The sequence below is a fragment of the Lepidochelys olivacea genome, assembly GCF_965140295.1.
Source record: "Lepidochelys olivacea isolate rLepOli2 genome assembly, chromosome: 3".
NCBI classification, from domain to species: Eukaryota; Metazoa; Chordata; order Testudines; family Cheloniidae; genus Lepidochelys; species Lepidochelys olivacea.
Genome location: NC_140413.1, coordinates 195,992,921 through 196,018,733, shown reverse-complemented (window position 1 = coordinate 196,018,733; position 25,813 = coordinate 195,992,921). Strand labels below are relative to the sequence as shown.

Sequence of the window (25,813 nt, the reverse complement as noted above, 5' to 3'; positions counted from 1 at the left end):
ATAAATCATTAAAAATATTTATATCTTACAGCAAAACATTGTCTTTATGCTTCACACCAACAGCTCAGTGTCCAACAGTTTCTACCTACCCTCAGCAGATGTTCTACATATCAGTGACACTGGGTTTGAATCCCACTCATACTGGTTTCCCACTAGAGTAACTTCATTGACTTCAATGGAGTTACTCCTGATTTACACTGGTGCAATGGAGAGAACAGAATTAGGCACAGATAGCTTTTGCTCTGACTAGACCTACCTTAGTACAATGCTACGGCTGATAATTTAAACAAACCTAAGTCAGTAAATCCAAAGTATGGTTACAGCAGCAACTGTAACCCAGCCCTCTGCACACCTGTAGCATTCACACTGTGCACTGTACAAGGATGCAACTAATGCATGCTGTTAGGTGCATTAGTTGCATCCTTCTCATGCCAATATGGGCACACAGGGCAGAAACTAGGCTCTTCCATTCCTCTCTAGCATTTGCTGCTGCTTCCAATCCACTCTGCGGCGTTGAGGCTGAGTGTCCTGCCCTCCTCGCTGCTAGGTGTATGCCTTCAAATATAGCTCTACTGCGGGCATTAATCATTCCCTGAGTTTTGAATTTACATTACCAATCATAACACTGCATTTAACTTAGGGGCTTTTATACTGAATTTCCCTTTTTATTTTAAATTTAAAAAATTCCCAGAAATTATACACTGAGAGATCGCAGAGCCTACTCTCTGGCATTCCGGATATATGTATACCCCAACTTGCTGTTTTACTCAAATGATTAAAATGAACTCTAGACCCCAGGAAATGCTCGTCTCACCTCTCCAAAGCACATACATGACAAATGAGGGAAAAAATCCTTTCAAGTCATTTAGACCATCCTCCTGCCAATGCAGGATTGTTCTCTCCTGTGTATTCTCCCGTTTAACATAAAGTTAACGGCTACAGCCACAACATTCAAAAAGTGACTAGTAATTTGGGGCACCCAAAGTTCAGGGTGCCCAAATTTAGACCCCTTAAAGGGGCCTGATGTCCAGAATGTGCTGAGCACGCACCCTGCAGAAATCTGGCACCCTATAATCAAAACACACACACAAAAAATCACTGATCCTGGTCTATTAGAGTATTTGTTTCTAGGCACTTCACTGTCCCAAACCGAGGCAGTCACAAATGCACAGCTAAGCTGGTCACCCTATTAACACTTAGCACTAAGATCATAATGGTCTGACAGCCTACCCTGCCACCACCTGCTCTTTGGCTCTCCCTGCATATTTGCAATCACTGTGGATCTTAGACCCTGACTTTTAAAGGTATTCAGCGTTTCTCTGCTCAAGGTTGCAAGGCCTAGGCCCAGATTCGCAAAGGTACTGAGGTAAAACCAGTGACAGCTAGGCACTAAATACCTTTGAGAATCCTGGCCTAAGTGGTTCACATGGCTAAGTCCCATTTTCATTTTATGCTCCTATGTGCCTAAAATCACATCTGGAACTGGGACTCAGCCATCTAAGTCACTTAGGCATTGCAACCCAGAGAAGGTATGCCTTTACAAATCTGAGAACTTTCCATTTTAATATACTTAAGGGAAGGAGCTTCCATCATTTTGTTCAGGGCACTATTTAGGCTGAACAACAGGAAACGTTTCCTAACAGTGTTGTCAAAAGTTTCGTTTCACTCATTTTTCACCTTGTTTATTTGAAGAAACATCATCTGCCTTTTTCCAGTTGTTAGATTTTGCACGTAGAACATCCACACGCATCCGATGCGCATATCTGGCTAATCATACTGAATCAACAGGGAAATGACACACTACTGCACATGCACAATGTGTCTTATTTTTAAATGCCTAATCAAAGCATGTTCATCACTGAGGCCTACATACATGTCAAGTTGGAAGCTTAAAAATTTCTTTTGAGGTATCAGAGGACAACATTTTTTATAAGTGTCAGCATGCACACACTTTCCTAACGCAAAGATAAATTTAAAAAAGGACGATCAGAATTTCGTCCAACTTTCCTAGGAACATAAACTGCCTTTGAGCTAAGCAAAGCAGCATGGTGCTTTTCCAAACACAGATGTTTTATCAGAAAGTTAGAGAGCACCTGAAAAGAGAGGCCTAGAAAGTGTTGCCCATATCTAACCAGAGCACCATAATTGTGACCATATTATTGTCAGCAGCATTCACTGGGTGGGAAAATATCGTATTTGAGATGCATAGTAATCAGCTCAACAAACCAATTCTACCATCATCGTAACAGGTGCACCTTATGCTACACACTTGGGTGTACAAACAGTACTCTAGGGGCGGAACTCAACTACTTCTCAACCACGTGGCTCTTCCAATAGTTCTGGAAGCACACAGAGGTTTTGTTTTGCTTGGGGTGTTTTCTGAATCTCAATTATTACTCAGGAAAATGGATTTCAAAGCCTGATGTAGAAATATATTTTCTGCTGCGGATGGCCTCCAGATAGTCTTTCAGTGCTTGTGAGATTTCAGTCTTGGGATTTTTTCCCCGATAATTAGGCTGCGTGGAATGAATATATTGTACAAGAAGTTTTATTGGACGTAATCTAAACAGTTGAGAAGAGAGGCCATCAATACATCTCCCTTACTTGCACCACAAGCTTCATCAACCCCATCTGAGGAAAATCCTGCAGAAGGGAGAAACTCTACGCTGCTCTCACTGCATCAACCCACTGTGGGGGCTGGGGGGGGGGAATATCGCAAGTTCACACAGGGGGTAAAGGGTATATAGGTCCCTAGCAAGCCCACATGTGCACAAAAGCCTCCCCCCTTTGCATTGTTCACTTGGCTCCCGCATGCCAGAGTGGCACTCTTCACACCCAGGAGTTATGCTACCGCTGGCTCCCTGCCCGCCCTTTCCTCTTACTGGGGCAAGGGGGTAAAGCAGAAAGCAAGGAGCAGAGAACTCGCATGCTTTTACCTGGCAACAACACAGAGATTAGCGAGAGTGCCTTGAAACAGGCCTAAGGAGTGAGAGCATGGAGTCTGGCGTGTGGCACTGCAGAGAGGCACACCTGGAATGCTGCACCTACGTTTACTGCAATGAAGAAACGAACCATAGAGCTGCTGTCCCCTCACCAGCCTGGCACCTCATTCCCCCAAGCCCATGGAACTCCCAAAGTGCAGGGTTCACCTGGAGGGCTATGCAGGGGACTGGAGGTAGGCTGGTGGGGCAGTGCTTCCTTGGTGTTGCTTCCCTTGCTCTAACGACTCTGGAGCCATTTTGACGGGTGTTTTCTCCTGTCATCCCCTCCCCATCGGACAGCAGTGGAGAGGAGGTGGCCTAGGAAAATTCTCATTTAATCAAGTCCATCTCTGCTCAGGCTCACCCCTTTCTCTTTTTTATTTAGTAACATGTACGAGGGGAGGAGGATCATAGTCCCCCTGGTAAAGCACAGAGTGGCAGATGAGATCAGCTCCAGATGCAGAGGGAAATTACAACAGAAATATAAGTAGACTTGAACCCCAAGCCTGACTCTTACACAATCCTTACTGTGTTGCCATAAAGGTCTAAAGCAGTGGCTCCCAAACTTCTCAAGGTCACGCCCCCCTTACTCCTGTCCACATCTCGGGGCCAGGAGCGGGGCAGTGTGGTTGAAGCAGAGAGCTGCCTGAGTACATACATGCGGAATCGGGTGGGACTGTTCTTGGGGTTGCACTCATGCTCCAGTGGCCACTCTATTTGTCCTGTGCTAGCTCGAGCAGAGCTAGTGCGTGTAGGTCTACACAAGCTGGGCATTTTGTCTTCCAGGTGCTATGCAGACAGACCCTACCTAGGAATAAAAAAGAACCGTGGCCTGGCTGTTGCTGGCCCAGATCAACTGACTCAGGCTCAGCTCAGGGTCCCGGGCTCAGAGGGTCTCAGAGCTCAGGCTCCAGCCTGAACCAGAATTTCTACACTGTAATTTTCTAGCTCCTGTGAACCCGAGTCAGCTGACCGAGGCTCTGGGACTCAGTACCCCAGGGCTTTTATTGTAGCATAGATATATCTTCAGAGACAACTTCTGCGGTCCTTATTCAAGCAGAATTCCCAGTTCACCTGATGTGAGTTTGGCCTGAGGAAGGACTGCACCGCATGTACCCACTGGTTTAACTGTTGTGCAGCTTTCATTTGAATTGGTTTCAGATCTCTAACCTTTCTTCTCAGCCCCAAGCTTTGCTTTTAAAATTGCTCCTAAAACAAAAGCCTTTGCAGAGTGGAGGGGAAGAGGCAGGGTAAAAGAAGCATCAGGGAAATACTGACACATTCTGAAGTTTGTCTAACACTGAATCTAAAACAAGCGTGGGGAAAGTCAATCTTTATGGTTAAAAATAAATCCAAACTCCAGATCTCTTTCTGGAGTTATATGCAATTTAAAAAAAAAAAAAAAGGGGGGGGGGGCAAAAAACCAAACAAACCCAAGAAAAGCTGTGGAACCTGTAGGCACTAATCCAAGTTTCTTGGCTAGCTACCAAGAATCCTTAAGCCTGGAATCTCGGGTGAACGAAAACTCTGAAATGTAGCATTACCCCATGGAAGTCTGTGTTTTCTCTCATCCCTAGTGCCAATTTCACAGAATGCTCAGCCTCTTTTCTTTTTAAAAGTTCTGCAGGGGCACGCTTCCTTTCACTTCAAATGTGTGTGCCAAGAGCAGAATCGCGAGGCTGGCAGACATGGGATACATCAGAGTAAGTGTTCGGAGCCCAGGAGCTTTAGAAGCTTTGTGCTAGGATGAGCACTGGTAGCCTTACAAGCAGAAAAGGGCTCCATTATAAGAAGACCAAGCAACAGAATATAACGGCTGCCATACTGGGCCAGGCCAAAGGTCCACCTGGCCCAGTATCCTGTCTTCTGACAGTGGCCAATGCCAGGTGCCCCAGAGGGAATGAACAGAACAGGTAATCATCAAGTGATCCATCCCATCACCCATTCCCAGCTTGTGGCAGACAAAGGCTAGGGAAGGACGCCATGTCTGCCCATCCTGACTAATAGCCATTGATGGACCTATCCTCCATGAACTTATCTGATACTTCTCCTCCAACCTTGTATTTAAAACAGAGCTTTTTAATGGTGTAGGGACTGCTGGAGAAGTTTTAAAGTTTGTCAGTCCCTGGAAACTAGAAAATATTCACTGGACAAAGCAAACCCTTCCTCCCTCCCATCAAGAGGAAAGCAGGCAGTTTGGGTGGCTAACACAGCCTTCCCATGCTAAGTTTCTTAAATGAGCTGGTTTCTCCACTGGGCACCAAAGAGCGCGGTACCTGAAGTAAGCTCCTAAAGTGACACACACACACACACACTCTCTCTCTCTCTCTAACTTCTCTATATTGTTTTTCAGGAAGCTTAGAAATGACTGAAGTCTTCCTGTACACATGACTGTCTAGCTTTCACATATCATTCAACCTTTATGTAGCTCAGAGTGCTGTTAGTGTCCTTTTAAAAGACAGAACGTATCAAGTAACTCAACTTCACCTACTAACTTTACAGTATTTTCACACTCCAGAAATCCCCTATCAAATGGGTCTAAAACTTTCAATCTTCAGAAGTAGCTATTTCTAGCCTACACAAGGAGATTTTCATTTCACTAACTAGGGGCCTAGAATGACTAGCATTGGAACATAAGCTTTTTAAAATATTTTATTCCAGACCACAAATGGGAATTGTTTTGAAAAATTTCCATTAATTACTTGTTCATTCTGCATGACTCCTCCCCCCCCCCACCAATGATCTTGTGTCTACATTAGAAAACATTTCAATTTTGCACATATTGACTTGTTAAAGTATCAAGTGATTTAAAATAAAAGATACTGAGGTAATATGCACCACATAAGAAACACTCTCTCCAACTTGACTCCACCGGTCTTGGTGAAGAGCCCACTCCTACACTCCCAAGTCAAAACTCCTGTTGAGGAGCTGAGAAAGCCAACTTACAGGTCTGGCTAGGCAAAGAGTAAAAATTAGTGTAAAATTAAATATATTCACACCCTCCACATCTAGGAAGTCACAATAAGTCTGAGGGTACGTCTACATTACCTGCTGGATAGTGATCATCTATCGGGGATCGATTTATCACATCTAGTGTAGACGCGATAAAATCGATCCCCGATCACTCTGCTGTCAACTCCTGTACTCCACCGCAGCAAGAGGCGGAGTCAACGGGGAACGGCAGCAGTCGACCCTGCGCCGTGAGGATGCGAGGTAAGTCGACCTAAGATACGTCGACTTCAGCTATGCTATTCTCATAGCTGAAGTTGCATATCTTAGCTCGATTTCCCGCCCCCCCCAGTGCAGACCAGGCCTGAGCCAGACAATTATAGAAGGCAGGGACAAACAATCTGACAAAATGCAGTGCTGTCATGGACCATTTGGTATTCTCAGAACGGCAGTGCCCAGTAAGAACTCCAAAGTATATTACATCTGTTAGGAGCTGGTCTACAATGACCTCAGGACCTCTTCCTTGCTACACAGGTTCCTTTTCCTTGGTATTTGTATCCCATTTCTAGTGATGCCTTGCAACATATTTCTGTATTTGTGTTCATGTGCTATTCACGTCAAGCCCAAAGATGACTGACTGTATGTTATGGCCATGTGTTTTAAGGTTGATGTGGTCATGGGCATGAACTACTTTTAAAGGGAGACAATGTAGAACTGATTCAGCCATTCAAAAGAAAAAGAAAAGTTGCTTTGAGATTTTTCCAGAGATATTAGCCACAAAGTAAGCTTCGCCAGCTCCAGCTTTTGGATGACCCAGTCCAGAAAAGTATCTAAGATCCATTCATTCTGTTGCAGAAAGTCTGAACTTGCTTTTTTGTCCTCTGCACTTTAGGATGATTACATACACTCTAGTAGAAGATGAACTTTACAAGAGTAAAGTTCGTGTCATTTAGCACAGTGGGTTTGGTTTTGTTTTTAATTAAAAAAACAAGTGATGTTATTGAAAAACATCTTTTGCCCTTTGTGAAGAAACTGGTTTTGGTTTTGTTTCACTGAAGAGAAACAGCCCGAAGATGGTGGTTCTCTAGATCCAACAGCAAAATGATTAGTAAGTGTGGGGAAGCTTGTAACATTTCTGGTCCTAATTACTGATATGAGTCCTTCACTTTCTCGAGAACACAGATCCATACACATCTTTGAAGACATATTTGCCAGTCTTGGTCACAAGGGTATTCTTTGCTATTGCTGGGCTGAATCCTGAAGTCTTTACTAATTGGGAATTTTGCCTAAATAAGAACTGCAGCACTGGAGCCATAAAAAGTAAAATGAAAAAGAAAATGGTTTGCTCACCTTCTACCTAGCCCAAGGGTGGGCAAACTTCTTGGGCCGAGGGCCACATCTCGGTGGGGAAATAGTATCCAGGGCTGGGGTAGGGGGTTGGGGTGCAGGAGGGGTGCTTAGGGCAGGGAGTTGGGGTGCACAGGGTGCAGGCAGAGGGCTTAGGGCAGGGAGTTGGGGAGCGGGATGCAGGAGGGGTTTGGGCTCCAGCCCAGCGCCACTTACCTAAAGCGGCTCTGGGGTGGCAGCAGCGTGCACCGGGACCAGGGCAGGCTCCCTGCATGCCTGCCCTGGTCCCACACTGCACCACTCTGGGAAGTGGCTTGAACCAGGTTCCTGTGCGAACGCCAGTTCCCAGCCAATGGGAGCTGCGGGGGGCAGTGCCCGGAGGCAAGGACAATGCACAGAGCCCTCTGCCCCCCGCCCCCGCAGGCCACAGGGACGTGGTGCCGGCTGCTTCTTGGAGTGGAGTGGGGCCCGCGGCGCCACATGGGACAGTCCTGTGGGCCGGATCCAAAGCCCTGAGGGGCTGGACCCGGCCCACGGGCCGTAGTTTGCCCACCCCGACCTAGACAATACAGGCTTGTTCCCTACTGTATATTCTCCAAGGTTTTGTCCAGTTTAATTTTAAATGTCTCCCATTCACAGTGGTTTTTCTTGGAAAGCTATTCCAGAACGCAAAAGCCCTCATTGCTAATAAAAAGGTTATTTTAAAAAGCAGTTGAACACCTCAAGAAATATACCCTACAGAATCCACAGAACCGGAGTCGAATCTTTAAGAAGCCATATCCCCCATCCTTTCGCTTGCCCTGTCACCTTGGGAGTTCTCGATGCTGAATGGCTTAAGACTCACTCTCAAAGCTAACACTGAGTGGCTTTTTAAAAGGCACTCGCATAAGTCTCAACAATTCACAGGCAGTGTTTTGTCCTCATGGGTCCAAAGTTTGAAGGAAAGAGAAAACCAGGAGGAGCTGGTGTGTGCAGGGTGGCTTAAAGCAGACCTGGCAGCATCTACTTCCTGACTGAAATCCTGTGTAGCTGAAACCACAGCACTTACATAAAAATTAAAAGAGGAGAAAAATGGATTATTTCACTTTCTTTTCTCTCAGAAAAGAACTAAAGCCGAAATCCTGCAGGGTGAAAAGGGAATTTGGGGAAATTTTCTCTGTTTAACTCTGAGTATGCAGCTTTTCAAGCCTTAGTGGTGATCGCGCTGAGATTTTAAGTTTTTGAGGCACTTTCTGCGCTGCCTCTGTAACATGGAATATTATTTCTCTTCCCAACTTCAAATCTCGGAGGGACAAATTCCGGTGAAACTGAAGTCAGTGAGTGTTTTGTTACAGACTTCAATGGAAGCAGGGTTTGGCATGCAATGCCACAGAACCACGAGTAAAGGGTATTTTGGGTCTATTGGGTAGTTTAAATGGCAACAGCATGGGCCAGAGCCTCTTATCCAGCCGATCTGTGTTTGGCACAAGGACAAGAGTGGGCAACTTTAAGCCTTTTTGATATTCCCAGATCCTAGGGCTGGTCAGGGCAGCCAGAGGGACAAGCTTAAATTACACCCAGCCACCTATGGGTTCAAGAGGCCATTTGGGTGGTGAGCAGCAAGCAGAGCAAAAGCACACCTATCCATATACCTTTCCCCTCAACTACACCCTTGAGTGAATCCCTCACAGAGCCAGACCTGCCAGCTTTGTGTTGCCCAAGCAAGGCCCAAGATCTGGCCCCTAAATTCCTGGCAAGGATGTCACTGGTTGTGCCAGCCTATGACCACCACTGGCCAGAGGAAGGAGTTAGAAGATTAAATCTATCCATTTAGATGGAAGCCCTCCAACCTCCTAAAGGAGCAGTGGACCCCTTCTCCCACAACCACTTGTTAAAGCTAGCAAGGAAGGGTAATTACCAAGGGTAAAAAGCAGTTACTCAGCTCTGGCTGGAGAAAGCTAACAAATCTAGCATCCATTTCTCATTTCACTTTGTATTTTTTAAAAATCCATACTTACTGGGTTTTAGCTCAAGGAATTGGAAGAACAAATTATGTTGATTTAAAAACAAAACAAAAACACCCACAGTCCTTAAAAATTACACTTCCTTAAAGATTTTGTTTGCTTGGTACAAAGGCAAATCCTGGCATAGCAATGTCACACTAGGTAGCTAGTACAGTACGTACTGCATGGCAATGCACAACTAGATTTGATATGCTGCAGCTGGCTCCGAATTTGTACATTAACTGTTTTTGCAAGACTTCTTAGTGTCTGATTCTGATCTCACTGATGCAGGCTGCACACCAGTGTGATTCAGCTTACTCCAAAGGAGTTTTACTCCAGATTTACACTACTGTAGGCAAGAATCAGGTCCTAGGTCTTGATATTATGGGCACATGACAGGTGGGAGAAGCCAGAAGAGATGGAAGGCTATATGGAAAGGGACAATATTGGGGTTGCTCTCCTCTCTGACTTTTAATAGTTAGGATTTCCCATTTACAGTGTGTTTTTTCTAATACTAAGTTGTTAGTTCTAGGTCCATTCTGACCTAAGTTCCCTGTAAGCTGCGTGACTGTGCAGCAAGCTATCAAGGGCCATGCAGGCGGGAAGAGGCGTCTCTCCCCCGGCCCCGGGCTGCTGCGGTGAGAGAGGGCTGGGGGGAGTCCTCTCTAGCCACCGCAGCTCTGGGGCAGCTTTCACCCCAAACCCCTCATCCCCGGCCCCACCCCAGAGCCCACACACTGCCAGCTGGAGCCCTCCTCTCCCCCCACACACCAACCCTTTGCCCCAGCCCTGAGCCCCCTACTGCACCCTAAGCCTCTCATCCCCGGCCCCACCCCAGAACCTGCACCCTCAGCTGGATCCCTCACCCCCTGCATTCCCTTTGACTTTTAAGGAGTAAAAATATTTGTTTTAATAAGCATTCACAAAACTCTCTCCATTGAATATAAAAAGTTTCAGCGCTGCACTCTCAGAGAGCACAGGGCATCACTCACATTCACCAGCCTTCTCTGCACAGTGCTAGCAATAACCGTAAATGACAGGTGGTTTTGGTGTGTATTCTGTATGAAACTACTCTCCCCATTTGCTTTTGTGGGGGGCATTAAAGCAAGTTTTAAACCTCAGTTGTAGAGGCTAGTACAAATGCACCCCATACACGTCAACTCAAGCCAGAATTTTCAGAGGTGCCAGTCATGCACAACCATAGACGGCTGTGGTGTGTGTTTAGTTCTTCTGAAAATCTGGCTGGTTTTACACAGATACTGAAGTGGAAGCACTGACACCTGGTAAATTTAATAATAATGCTTAAACAAAAGAAAACAAAAAACCCACAGGGGAAATTTTTAGTAGCGATCATAAGTAGGCTTTAGTGCAGTGTATTGAAAGTTATGGAAGTCATAATGATAGGATGCCAGAGGAAGTTTAGAATCTCAGTATAGGAACATATGAAGTCCTGCAGTTATCGCTGGAGTTCTACTTTGCACTTCCAGGAGTTCTGAGGTCCCTGCAGTGACATCCATGTTAATTGGAAAGTAAGGTGAAGCCTTCCCTAACAAATAAGCAATGCAATTATAAAGCAAGTCAACAGTGTAAAGCCAGCTAACGTGTTCCAGCGATATTTTGAAACTGTAATCCGATACTACTGTTTCCATCCTCGTGCCTTGCCTGCACTCCCTTGTTGCATACTGTACTATTTGAGGCCCAGAGGGCAAGGCAAGCTCTTGCTGTTTATTAACGATCAGACACTGCATTTCGACCGAGATCTGTATGCACACCACCCGCAATACTTTCTCGATAGTTTCTTAAACTTGCAGATTATTGAAACCCTACCAGAAGGTTAACCTTTTTGGAACAACTAAAGCAAGCAACCCCTCCTCCTCCTGCCCGCAACTCTCTCATTTTAAATCTCCAACAGTTTTTACTGTGCTAAAAAAGGCAAAGCCACTCTAAGCAAGTCTCTACTCTTGCAGTCTGCTAAGTTTTGCAGGAAGCATATGCTTCTATTAAATTAGAAACAGTTTCTAATGCTGTCAGTTTGCTAAGTGTAACCTTTTCTCTTGGAAGAAGAGAAGCTGGTTTAATGTTTTTGACAAACTGCACTCAGCAAACAAAACTATGTCAGATGAAGCTGGAACAGGCTCCAATAAATATCATTTAAAATAAATTAGGGCCTCATTAAATAATCATTTGAAAGAGGAACAGGTTTTGTATGTTAATAAGAGTGTTTTAATATTAAGAAATTGTATTAAGTTTTATTGCCCTAATACAAGTTGAAGTCAAATTTACCCTCCTTTGCTTGTTAAGCCATTAAAAATTACACTGAAAGAATTAGGAGGTGATCAAAAGTACACAGGTGCTGTATATGGAAGGAAGACTAGGCACTTTAAAAATGGCCACCTGAATAGAAATTACGAGCAAACAACACAGGCAGTATAAAGGCACAGATGAATGAAACAGAAAAAGGATCTTCTTTCTGATACAAAGGAGAACAAGCAATGTGTTTTTAGAATAAAGTATTAATGTTTTAAAAACCCAACCAACCAAACAGTGCTTACTGTCTGGCAGGGAGCTGTCTTTAAAGCAGCAACGAACTGTTTTGAGACAATACACATTATTTTTATGCCAGCGCCTCCAGCTAGCCAAAAGGTCAGTTCTGACATATTCTACCTTGTGTAGAACTTCTCTTTTGCCTCCTTGAAACAGTGAACAAGGGCATCAGTCAAGTGTGAATGTGATCACGAGACTCAAGCCTTCTCCCTTTTGGGAGTTTCATGCAAAAATTTGCTACCATTGCTAACTGGCTCAGCTCCACCAGTGGGAGCGCTAGCATGGAACCTATGATCACAGGCACAATTTAGGCCTACTCGGGGCAGAAGTAGATAACACTGTTAAATACACTGGCAGCCCATTTACACCATTGCTACCACTGGCGTTAGCGAGGGGGAAATATTTGCAAAACACAGACATAGCCTTATTCCGGGGCACCTCTTTGTCCACTATCCTCATTACTCTTTTCGCCGGAATAGCTGCGCATACTGCAAACCAATGAAGGCAAAAACAGGGTTCCTACATGGAATCTGCAATGCCGCCTTGGAGCGCTGGGAAAAAAAAAAAAGAGCACATTCTTCCCCGGCAGAACAGGAGCGTCAACTCTGCAAGGATTCGTCTTAGCCAACATGAAAAGTGAGACTGAGGTTACTCCGAAACTCGGATCTCCACGTGGCAGGGCTAAGGAAGTTGTCAGGTCTGCCAAGCATGAATCAAGTTATATTATGCTGTATACACATGGTTCAAACTCCTTTCAAATGGTGCAGTGAATTGTGCTGCCACTGTACAGTAACAGCAATCTCTCAAGCACCACGGTTTGGATCCCTGCACTTCTGCTGTGGGAGAGAATAAGAAATGCATTAACTGAATAGTATCCAAGACTAATCAAGCTACATGGACTGTGCAGAATAATCCACATCTTATTAAAAAAACAGGCTATGCTTTTTGTTATGTGAAGATATGCCATGGGGCCTATTCAAAGTTACCTCTGGGGGCTGAAGTCAGGTACGAAGTCTCCACATTTTAGATTCTCTGAGCATGTCTCCCATTAATGGGCTCTCTTGTCCAGTAGTCAGCAACGCTATAGGCCACAGTCCTGCAAGGAGAACCACATGGGCAGGCCCTTGAATGGAACCGCACTGAAACCCACGGGGCTCTGTGCAGCATCATACACTTCTACTTGGAGAACCAGGGTCCCAGTTTCTTAAAGCTGGGAAGCCTCAGCAGTTAAGATGACTGGGCACTGCTTTAGGGCCAAATCCAGTTGATTGTCCTCCATTCCCACTGACTTCAGAGCCTTCAGGAATCCATGTGCTGAAGAGCCTACCAGGAAGGAGCAGCTTAATTGTAAATTAAATCCAAAACCAGGTGAAAGGCCTACTACACTAACAAAATACATTTTCCTGTCACAGTTAACATTTGTCAACTGTGATCACGGTATGCTACTGCACACAGAGGATAAGGGTGATGCTGAAATATTTAATATTTATTTATCCCTCCCTCCCACCTCCCTTGTGATTTTGTTAATGTGCTCAACAAGGGGGTTATGCTGTGCTGTGTCATGTTCAGCTGGTTAAACAAGACATCTTTATTGGCATGTACATGTCATGGTCTGGTTGATGTACTTAGTGTATTTAAAGATCCAAAGTCTTCAGTCTATTCTCCCCTGGATGCATGCAATTCCTGTAAAGGTTAATGGGAGTTATGTGTGCATCAAAGGGAGACTAGACCCCTTTGTGTATAATGGAAGGTAGTTTTTCTCATGTATTTATAATTACTTGGATGGAGTCCTTGCTTTCATAGAGTCTTTTCATAGAGTCTTTTCCCCAAAGATACCTTGTTTTTCCCCTCACATTGTAGACTCTTAATAAAACACACTGGGAACTCCCCCCTTAAAACAGAAGATGAAGCGTTTGCCAAAATGCACATTATAGCTTTGAAAATGGAGTATTGCATAAGTTACCACAGTCAAACTGAAAAGAAGCAACTTGACTTTTCTTTTTCTGTTAAGAAAAAAAGTGTGGCATAAAATGCAAACTACATCTCACCAATGGGAAATCATCTTAGCTTCTGTCTTGTAGGTTTCATATGTCAACCAGTTTCTTGCCACTGAAAGTAAAAAACCATGAACAGACTACAACAGGAAGTGTTTCCATGATGCTGTTCTCAAAGCAACTGTTCTTATGTGCTTTGGAGTAGTTTTCAACATTTTTTGCTTTAATAAGCGAAGCACAGATTGCTTTAAACAAACAGACAGGTCACAAAAATCCTCAAGATCATTAGTTTTACATACGTCATCTAATCAGAGGTAATTGTTATTTTTGTGCCAGGTCCTGCAAACTGAGGGCTTCAAATGTTCTGATACTTGTAATAATATGCAGATTCTTTATTAAAAAATCTTACTAATATGTAGAAAGGAGCATAAAACATTTTAATTTATTTTAATGGGAGGAGTAGTTATTATCCTGCCTCTACCACACATGTGAACACATGCAGAAAAAACGGTCCCGAAGATCAGATGTGAAAGTTTGCCAAGACAGCATTAAATGAGGTTAGAAAAGTGGACAACTGTTGGCCTTTCAATCTAGTGCACTAAAGCTCTTGCATTTGTTGAAATACAGCGTGTGTTTTCATGTTTCCTGAAGTAGAATTCTGAAAGCTGATAAAGGGAACTTTGGCTAGCATTGAACTATAATGAACTTATGGCAATGGCCAGTAAGAGGCAGAGAGATTTAATTTTCATGGTATCTGGTTGATTCCACAGTCAGAATAACTAAAAAGACACACAAAAATAGTAGAATTATGAATATTAACCCACTTGAACTGCATAATGTCCAGTAATTAAAGTGCTAATATCCTCAATCCTCAGGAAAAAATTGTCATGCTAGACCTACATGGTTTTATCCAATTATCCTACTTTGGAACACTTCTATTTTATGGCACACTTTAGGATCAATTCCATATTTAAAAGCCTGGCTAATGCAGGTCAGTTAGCCTGGAATACTGTAATTTAAACACTGATACTGTGTGTGCATTTGGGGGATGGGAAGCTGGCCCACATTTCACAGAAAAGTAATGTTAGAAGAACAGAATAAAAAGAAAAGAGAAAGCGTTCTAAGTTGCATTTCCCCTTTAAGCCAGACACAAATTATACACCATAGCCAAAGTTCCCCATTACATTAGTTTTCTTTCAGAGTTACAATGACTAGAAAAAAAAACAAAACCCAACACAGCAACTGTGTATTGTGCATGTCTTTTTGCACTCACATTTGGGGCAACACACCAGATAACCAAGGCTTAAGTTTAAAAATACAAAAAGGTATAATATTCCATTCTGTACATTTGCAATATTTTGTGCAATGAGGGTGTGTGTAATCTTAGAAAAACCAATTTCCCAAATATACGGGGGCTGGAGAGTAACAGAGGCAATGTATCTGATCGCAGGAGGGTAACAGAAGCAAAATTACTGGGCCCATGGGAGGGTGGGGTACTAAAGTAGCTCTGCTCAAAGCCCTTCTGATGGTCAGTGATACAAGTTACTGCTCTTGGTGAGAGGAAAGGCAAGGGGATAAGGGTTGATTTGCAGCAAACCACACTAGAGTTAATGCTTAAATACTGCAGATTGTTACACACACACACCCCTCAATGCAATAAGGAAACAAAGTTACCACTATTGAAAACACTCAGGTGGATTTCATGCGTACCAAAGTCTCCTTTTTATGATGAATTAAAGAAACTTACTCTAATAAAAGAAAAATGTATCTTTTAAAATAATATACAAATATTATATATTTTAAAGAAACAAATATTTTTCCAGGGGGAGGGGCTACCCCTTAGCACCTGTGAAAAATATGAGTGCATGAGAACACAGGAAGATGCTGCCATACTTATGAATTATATTTAAGAACTTCATTTTTGCAGCTACCTACAGTTAAGACAAAGCTGCCTCTAGGCATTTAAAACTAGTCAGACCTGCTGCAGCAGCTGCACAGTCTGCTTCGAATATGCCCTCCACACTTCTTCCAACCCCCACCCCTACATATCCGCATAGTTTACCGCCAATCATGGGCGTTTCTTTCTATAGTGTAGTTCACTCAACCATCTTATTGCCTCCTCTGGAAGGGAAAGAGTGTTTCAAAAAGACCAGTGTGAAATGCTAAGAAAAAGTTGGATATTAGCAAATCGTAGATACAAATCACATTTCAGTGGAAAGTCTGTTTGGATCCTACAGCATGATTGTTTTGCCATGGATTGAAAATCATGGCTCAAAGAAAAATGTTTTGCTTGTTACAGATAATCCTGTCAGGTATTAAATCTGAGGAAATGAAATCCTTCACTTAAATACTGTAGTGACTGAACACGTGTCAAACAGAAGGAAGGGTCTAAACCTACCCAATTCAAAATTCCTTTGATCAAATCAGTACAATTTTGTGTCACTCTGTTTTTTAAACAGCAGTTTTTAAAGATTCCTATCATGCATTTGTATCTGCTTCATATAATTTTTATATATGTAGTAACACTTCTCTTATGCTGTTCTTTTCTTAACAGGAAACACAGGAAATGGAACCAAATCCGGCTCATTCACTGATGTGTAAGTAAGACAAGTAGGATCTGGCTCCCACTGATTACACAGAATGGGACATATGACACTTAAAGTAATGTAAAAACTGAACTCCAAAGCCCAATACTAGAGACCATTCCAGCTTTTCCAAAAGGGACAACGGGGCTGTAATGGGACTGAGGTTCTGGCTCAAAGACTTCAATAGAGTTACTCCAGTGTAACAGAGAGCAGAATCTAGCCATGTAATTTACCTACCTACATGCACATATTATTTATATTGGGGTAGTGCCCAGGAACCCCAGTCATTGCCCTGGACCCCCTTGTGGCAGGCACTATACAAATACAGAACAAAATGACCACCCCACCACAAAATGCTTACAATCTAAAGGCTGTACGGTCACTTTGAATTTGGCTTCCCTGGACTTTTCAGTGACACAGCAATCTGAATGTTGCGGTAACAGTTTGTTTTCCGTTTACATTACATATTATCTTTTGCTGACTGCACTGGTAATGCTGAAAAAAACAAAACAAAAAAAAAGGAATACCTCAGTTGTGGCAAACATTAAAGTTTACTTCATTTACGGCAGATAAAAAATTATAGGAGAAGCAGGACCTTCTGTTCAGAAGCAGCTACACTCCTCCTGACTGATCAGTGTACTTGTAAAATAATTATTGGTAGAAATGTGTCAATTGCATCTATTAAAAAAAACCAAAACCCCACACCAACACACCTACCATTCATTCTTAGATTTGCAGATTCCACTTTTTATAAACTAATAATTAGTGGGAGGCTCAGCTACATTAAGTATTTGCACCTATTACCAGCTGCCTTCCCTTTAAACTGGACCTTGCTCTCTTTTCTTTTAGTGCATTCATGATCTTTGGACTCAGCAATCAGAGTCTGCTGTTTCTGGCACAGATTGATTGGGGGCGGAGGGGGGAGGGTGCAAGAAACTGTTGCCACTGAAGCGGTCTCCTTCTGTGCGAGGCTTACAAACATGAACTAACTCACAAGAAAGTATACCTGCATTAAACAGAACTTATAAAAGTAAGTGGGTCTTCAGACGATTGTCTATACTTTTGAAGGGATGCATTCTCTTTTGTGAAAAGCTACACTTTAGTATGTGTTACCTAAACGCAAAAATGGTCCTCACAACTCTGGATTACCCTGCCTTACTTCAGCACTCCTAGTCAGGGACTATGGCAAAGCATTATACATCCGTGTGAACTATAAAACATTCTAAATTGGTTTCCAGATCAATGATTCTCAGGGAAAAAAAGGCTCATTAATTGTTAGCAAAAGTAGTTCAACTAGATACTACTAAGATCTGCTGTATCCAACAGAGGTGAAACTTCACTTAAAGAAAATGTCAACCTACATTATAAAGTTTGAATTTTCATGCTGGCTGTTTTTAGTACATTGTGCCCAGTTGTGTGATGTCTTTTAAGAAGTCATTTTCAGTACTTGGGTCTTCTCCGTTATTTGTATTACTTCCACGAAAAGCATAGTGAAAAACTCATCTTATCTTTTGGGTAAATCATGCTAAGACTAGCAGATGTCTACGGAACACAGTTACACTTCACAATAAATCAGCACATACGCCTGTTTAATTCTGTATATTGTAATTGTTTTAAATAAAGACAAACCTACATATGTGTAGGCTAAGAAGTTTCTTTTGTTTTTTAAACAACTTCAGAGTGAATAAAAATCAGCTTGACATGAAAATCAAAAGGAGTACTTCAAGAAGCACAAGGAATAGCTTCATTCTCTAAAGAGCATAATTCTGCTGCTACTGAAGACAACTGGAGGTTTTGCTATTGACTTACATGGAAGTAGAATCAGGCTCTACAGGAGGAAACTGCAGCTGTTATGTTAGATGCTGCAATACTTGCTTGGACAATGGAAGTGTTCCCTAGGATACATGCTCTAATGTACCTGTCTGGCACCACAAGTTACTAATCCTCCTTCCATCTCTAATAAAGGGAGTGACAGTATTAATACTAGCCCATAAAGGTAAATTAGGTTCAGAAGACACCAAGCTTGTTTTATTATGCATGAAAAAAGTATCACTTTTACTGTGAGCAGGAAGAGCTACTTTTAATTAGCCTACCTAATCAACTGCTTAGTTTATAAAGCAATATATGTATGTTAAGCAGCAAGTTATAAGAAAACTCAATTAGTTATGCAATTACTTTACCATGTGAAAATCCTGATGACACTGGATCAGAAAGCTAGGTAAGGTTCACACAACCCTTGTGTACAATTTCTATACCCTCTATACACTTCATCTGGATGTAGAGAGTTTTATGCAGGTAAATCTCTGCACGCTGAAAAGACAAACTATGAACCTGATTCTTCTGTCACTTTAACCCATGTAAAATCAGAAGTGGCTCCATTTACTTAACTGGAGTTACACTCATGTAAAATTGGTATGATGGGAGAATCAGGCCTCTGCATTGTGAGGATTACAGGTACTCTGCTGGAGCGGAATACAACATCCACTGAAGTCAGTGAGAGTCTGTCCATTGATTTCAGTACACAATAGATAGGCCCTGGGTGACGGGTGCTTGACTGTTGCTTTGGACTCCTCCGAACCAGGACTGCCAGGCACAGCAACTCATATCACTTTCTGTGTCACAACTTTGTAAAGGCACTAACCTCCACCTGGGAAGGAACTGAAACTGGCAGTTTCATTTTGCACCATCAGCTGATCAGAACTGGAGTCCAAACTGTAATCAATCACTCCTGGCTCCTCCATAACTGCATATGAACAATTTGGTACTTCGTATAAAAAATCTCCTTGCATTTTATAATACAAACCTCACAAAATACAAGAACTACAGCATGTAATATGCACTACAAATGAATGCCTTTTCCTTGAAAGACTCATGTTTCTAGAAAAACCAGTGAGTGACACACAAGTGGTGCTAAAATCTCAGGATACCCCAACAGCCAGGAATCTACTTTTACAAATCCCAAAACACTCATGCAAATAAAGCAGAAGTCACTTTAAAGCCAATGGGCACTGCAAGAGAATAAAATAATTCTTGCTTTGAATAAAATGTTTCCAACATTCCCTAAATCTGTGTATTCCTTGGTGTGTTGATATGACCTCTAAAACGTGCCTGAATCTTGTTCTCTAACCCCCCCTCCCCCCGCATGTTTTTCTTCTGCTGGCATTGCTTTTATCAAGGAAAAACGTAAATATACTGCTGCTCGATGAAAAGACACAATAACCCCCTGTCCTGATGCCACACAGACACCAAGCATGGAATAATCCAGCTGTTCTGTAACCTATCTGGGACAAGCAGAGCCTCCACCAGAGTAAGTCATTTCAGCTCCAACACATCTAAGGTCTTCTAGATTCAGAACCCTCCCCCAAGCCCTTTAGTTTGCCCTGCAAAGATACACACTTCCCGTGGGACTCCCAAGTCCTGTTTGCCAGGGTCTGAAAGCAATGGGGGAAGGGAGGGAGGAAAGGTGGGGGGCAGACTGCAAGATGCAGCTTCCACTGCACCTTGTCTCTTGCCGGTGTCCAGAGCTCTCCGGCCCACAGGGAAAGTTATTACAGCAGAGACTGTTTCTGCAAGTTGGAGGTAAACACGGCTCTGGGAACACTAGCGCGCAGCGCTACCAGAGCGCTGCCCAACAACCCCCGCTTGAGAAAGTACGTACGCATTTAAACCACACACACACTCTGCACATTTGGAGACAGTCCTTTTAACAGGATCCTCTTTTCTGCTCATCCCGCTCAGAGCCCGGCCGCCTCCGGAGGGGGGAGATCCCAGCTCCCGAGGGTTACAGATAATGCAAAAAGCACCGGACTCATGGCTAACCCCCCCCCCCACACACACACCCGACTTCTTGCAGAGTTTTTGTCTTTGGTGCTAACCAAGGGAAATCGATTGTTTGTAGACACCCCACCAGTGTCATTGTGTTATTGCGTATCGACACCCCCCCCCCCACACAACAAACACACGCTTTTCTCACCAGCACCTGCAGTCCCAGCCGCCCCTAGCCGCCGGCAGCTGGACAGCAAAGACCCCCCCCCCCGGGCCGCGCAATGAGTTGAACTCACCCCATGCAGTTCCACCTGAGAACTGGAGCACCAGGGTCTGCACGCGCCTCGGCTACACCCGCTCCATATGTCGCCGGCTGGCGGGGACTGGGGGCGGCACGGAGCGGAGGGAGGCGGGGGCAGCTGGAGGATTTAAGCCGCGGCTTTCTCCGCGCCGCCGCCGCTGCCGCGCTCACGAAGCATTATACAATGGAGGAGGGAGGCCGGCCGGCCGGCCGGGGGGCGGAGAGCAGCCCGCGCGCCCCGCACTCGCCAGGCACAGAGCGTGACGCGAGGAGCGAGAGAGGCTGGGGCGAGCCCCTTGCCCTCGGGCTCACGGCGAAGCTCCGCCCCCCGGGGCTCGTCGCTGCCCCCGCCCGCCCCCGCCGCAGGAGCTGCGCTCCCCGGGGTCGCCGCCTGCGCGTGCCGCTGTCCCGGGGGAGGGGGGGGGCACCTGCCGGGGCGGGGGCGGCTTCTCCCGGCGGGGGAGGGGGGGGGAAGCAGCGGCCCCCCCCGGGCGGGGACAAAAGGCGGAGATGGGGGCCTGGCGCGCAGCCACAACTATGACAAGCATCCGAGCTCTCCGGCAGCTTGGGACCGGTCCGCCAGTCGGGCGGGAGCAGCAGGCGGCTCCGCCGGAGGGACAGCAGCCGGGGGCCTGCCCCGCAGCGCGCTGGCCGGAGCGCTGCCCGGCCTCGCTCACCGGCATGTGCGAAAAGAGGCGGGGCCCATTGGTCGCCGAAGTCGGGCTGCACTTTCCCCGGGTTCCCCACGCAGCAGCTAGAAACCCCTCCCAGCCCCGGAGACAGCGAGGCGCTCCCCCGGGGAGGTGAACCAGGAGAAATCCCAGCGAGTTGCCCCGCTGAATCCGGGATGCACCACAGGGAAACAAACAAACAAACAAACAAAACACAAGCAGGGCAGAGCAGGGGGCTTGTAAGCGACCTTCTGCTTGTGGAAATGTTCTTTGCACCCTCAGAGCTCTCTAGAAACGTGTCAGCAATGTCCTGATGATACACCCACCCACCCCCCAGTCAAAGCCTTCATGGAGCCTGGCTGGGGGCTGCAAAAGGAAGCACTGGCTAGGCCAATCGTCCTCAACTTTTCTGGACTACTGTATGCCGCTTAGGAGGCTGATTTGTATTGTATACCACCCCACTCCCTCCCCCCAGTTTCATCTCACTTAAACTACTTGCTTACAAAATCAGACATCAAAATACAAAAAAGCGTCACAGCAAATTACACTGAAAAACTGCGTGTCTCATTTTTACCACATAATTATAAAATAAACCAAGTGAGATAAATAGTGTATTTCTAGTTCTGCATATAGTAAGTGTATAGAGCAGTATAAACAAGTCAGCATCTGTATGAAATTTTAGTTTGTACGGACTTTGCTAGTGCTTTTTATGTAGCCTGTTGTAAAACTAGGCAAATATCTAAATGAGTTGATGTACTCCCGGAAGACTTCTGCGCATCCCCAGGGGTACCCTATTGAGAACCACTGGCCTAGATCCTTATCTTTTCTATTTCAGAGTTAAGAACGTGTCTTCGTTTTTCAAAGTTTTGTATTGTAGCTTCTAAAACTACAAACAGAAAAACATGGTACACGCATCCCCCTCTATGAACAGAAAAATAGTGATAATATTAACTAACGTTACTACCCCTTGATCAGTGCACTGTACAAACACCAACTAATGAAGTCCTGTGCAGTTAATTATGTATTACACCCATTTTACAGAAGGGGAAACAGATACAGAGAAATTAAATCATATGAACAAGACAACACAGCAACTCAATGGCAGTGCTTGGATTATTATTAAATTCTTAGTTCACAAACTTCCTCTCAGTGCCCACCCTTCAACACCTCACCTTTCCAAAAAAGGTTACGTAGTTTAAAAAAACAAACAAATAATCTAATAGAGACTTAATTAAATTAGCAGAGAAAACTGTGCACACTTGTTCTCTCTCATCTTGGAAATATTTTTTTTTTTTTAACCTGGGAAATGATTTTTCTGTTGTAAAAAAAAAAAAAAAAAAAAAATCACAACAGTGATTTTTCTCCCCTCTATAGAATCCTAGATTCTAAATTCGGCTTTACAGATATATGCCCATGCACAATATTAGGCCAAATGGGTGTGTTCAAATGCGTAAAGACTTGAGGGGGGGAAAAAGCTTTGAACCATGTGTTATCTGAAAAGAAAGACTGTTATAAAAGTTACTAAATGATTACGTTTTAAAATGTATTTCTAGACACTATTATAAAAGGCAATACAAACACCTTAACATTTTGGCTGCAACCCCAAAAGCATCTCAGATCATTCTGGTCCACTAAACCAGTACTTTGGGACAATAAAGCTTGAAGACCTAACATAAAGGAGATTAGCAGTCATTAATATCAAGACAAGTTTACGTATTATGTTCAAAATGTTCTGTAATGATTTGCAATCAATCCATTTTATGGTCTTGTTGCAATTTTCAACCAGAGCACTGAGGAAAAAAAAGCATACTTTTGAAAAAAGTTGAATTTAACTGGAAGCTGCATGCACATAAAATCCACAAAATCAAAACATTTTAAAATGAAAATTACCAAAACAATAAGAAACCACTGATGATTTTACAAATTTTTAAATTATAATTTAAAAAGACAGGTAATTTATATTTTAAATTTCTAGTCTTTTAGATGGTACTCCACTTCACATGGCTATGGCATACACCATTACAAAAATATTAGACCTGAAGCATTGGTGCTTGTCCATTTCCACCAGAGCTGTGTATTTTGGAGGCCTCCTCATATCTTAGTGTTCTTTCCCATTCCTCCCTCACAATCAGCCTCTCATTTTGAGGAAAGCAAATGAAATAATACCTATGATCTCCTGTTGGGATACAAAGGTAGCACTCAACCAGATTTGCAAAGCAATTCATGAACCATTTATTGAATTTTGATAAGTGGCTCATTAATTGATCGGAAGCAGGCAAAAATTAATAGTAGTCTTTCTGATGGCTGGATACTATCCAGCAGATAAGATAACCTTCTGTCTGCCTGAAGGAAGCAAATCTTTTCTTGAAGGCAAAAAAAAAAGTAACTTAATGTTATTGCTGAACTGAACTGTGATATAGCAAAGACTTCGGCAGGTTTCAGCATTCTCATAAGCCACTAAAGATTTTTATGTATATTTTAAAATAATTTTCACATGCTACATCTACTAAATTTTATGGCCAGATTTTGCTCTCGGTTGCGTCAGTGAACATCCTGAGTAACCCTTTGATTTCAGTGGATTTACACCAGAGAAAGTATGAGCAGATTTGGCCTACAATAATTGTTAGATTTAACATTTCAAACAGTATTATGAATAGATTTTCTCCAATATCTTTCATAAAACGTCAAGGCACATACTGGGTGCTACAACAGCTACTAATTCACTAGGTGATTAACTCCTCTATAAATGGGGAGGCCAGATTCTGATGTGTTAGGCCTAGTGTCATTTTGGAGTAATTCCACTGAGCCCAAATCTTCTCTTAGTTAGACCAGTGGAAATCTGGAGTGATTCCATTACTTTCAACAGAGTTACTCCAGATTTACACTGGTGTAATTAAGAGTAGAATCTGGCGCCGAGTGTGTTGCCTATATGATACATTCAGGCCACAGAGGCTGTTGTACCTTGGAATTCAAAAGTTTACAATTAACTTACAGCGTCTGCATGCCAGTGAGTTTGCTACTACAAACATTTGCTAAAGAAGCAGTTGAGTTTGGTTCTGATATCTAAGGGTCCAGTCTTGCGGTTATATATTGCATGGCATGGGGCCAGAGTCCGTTTCATATGACTTTTAAATTGGTATAATGCTACTGACTTCAATGGAGTTGCTCCCAATGTACACCAGTCTGAAGAAAAATCAGATCCCTTCTGCTTATTACAGTGAGTGACCCCACTGAACTTTTCTTGATGAGTGGTTTTTTGGTCATGTTGTAACACAATTGTTGCATCCAGTGGGAATTTAGTACACCCTGCATCTGTGCCCAAGAGTCCCCCAACTGAGTGTAGTCACACATGCTATATAGCCTAGGAGCTTCAGCACAACTGAGGGCTTGTTTACGCTACCGCATGGGGTCAATCTAAAATACGCAACTTCAGCTACGTGAATAGCTGAATAGTCGACATACTTAGATCTACTTACCGCGGTGTCTTAGCTGCGGTGTGTTGACAGGAGACTCTCTCCCGTCGACTCCGCTTGCGCTCCTCGTTCTGGTGGAGTACCGGAGTCGACGGGAGAGCGCTCAGCGGGCCATTTATCGTGTCTATACTAGAGACACAATAAATTGACCCCCGCTGGATCAATCGCTGCCCACCGATCCAGTGGATAGTGTAGACAAGCCTTTAGGCTCCACTATGTCAGGTCAATACGTCACTGCCAGTGTGTGCAAAGGTTACACTACGTTTATCAGATTAGCCTACCATTGGCTGTCCCACACTGTGAATGTGGCTTCTCTGTAACAAAACTCCACTGCCCCAAGATCACCAAACTGACCAGATCCCGCTATTATGGCTCTACCGTGAACTCCACCTTAGAACCCTTTCCGTCCCTCTGAAGTACGTTGCTTAAGGGACTACACTACATTCCTGCACCTCACTCAGAGGGGAGCCATGCAGCATAACCACTCTGGATGTCAGCCCCTCGGTTCTGAACCACGATAACAACACAGGCTCAACCTGGTTTTGGCACCTGTAATACTTTCCTTTCAGGAGCGTGTGACAGTCTAAGTTTGCAGTGACACAGACAGACACGGTGTCTTCAGAACAAAGCCTTCTTTATTCCTCAAAACATATAGAGCAAAGGGGAAAAACAATAAGAGGCCCACACACGGGTCTTAAGTTATACCTTCGACTGTCCTTGCCAATTGCTGCAAGTTTCCCTCAGCCCAGTTAAACTTTGTCTCTAGCAGGGAGAAGCAGCCTATCCTACTGCAGCAAGCTCCCCGTCTCTGTGAGTCGGTCAGCTTTCACCGACATTCCCTGGGTAGCCTTCGGCCACTCACTCAACCCCTCTTTCCAAGGCTGAGCCGAAGATCAAATGGGATCCTAAACCTCAAAGATGCTGGAAGGAGCCAGCCACTCTAGTCTGGATGGAGCCGGCTGGGGTATTCCCCAACTGATAGCTCCCACACCCCCCATTGTTTCCTCAAAGAGCTTTTTATCTTTGTCATTGTTTCATTTCCTGTGGATTGGTTTCCCCCTTTACAGCCTCCTTTGATTTAACTCCTGCCATTCAAGCAGGTTGATATCAAATAGATAATCTAAGGGGTAAATGAGATTTGTGAAAAACACTACACAGAACTCCCTCATTCTCCACAACACCTACAAGAGGTTCGCCTAGATCAGGGGTGGGCAAACTACG

At 43.9% G+C, this 25,813-nt stretch overlaps 1 protein-coding gene across 4 annotated transcripts in view; it reads right to left on the bottom strand.

Moving 5' to 3' along the window:
• SERTAD2 (SERTA domain containing 2) overlaps positions 1-25,813 on the bottom strand; it is a 98,795-nt gene that overhangs the window by 5,703 nt on the left and 67,279 nt on the right. The window contains exon 1 of one of the 4 annotated variants that reach the window (XM_084622508.1): positions 20,444-20,701. The exons of the other annotated variants lie outside the window; for them this stretch is intronic. Coding sequence (XP_084478634.1) covers positions 20,444-20,448 — 5 coding nt within the window. The 5' untranslated portion in view covers positions 20,449-20,701. Of the gene's footprint in view, positions 1-20,443; positions 20,702-25,813 lie in introns of those variants that run through there. 4 annotated transcript variants of the gene reach the window in all.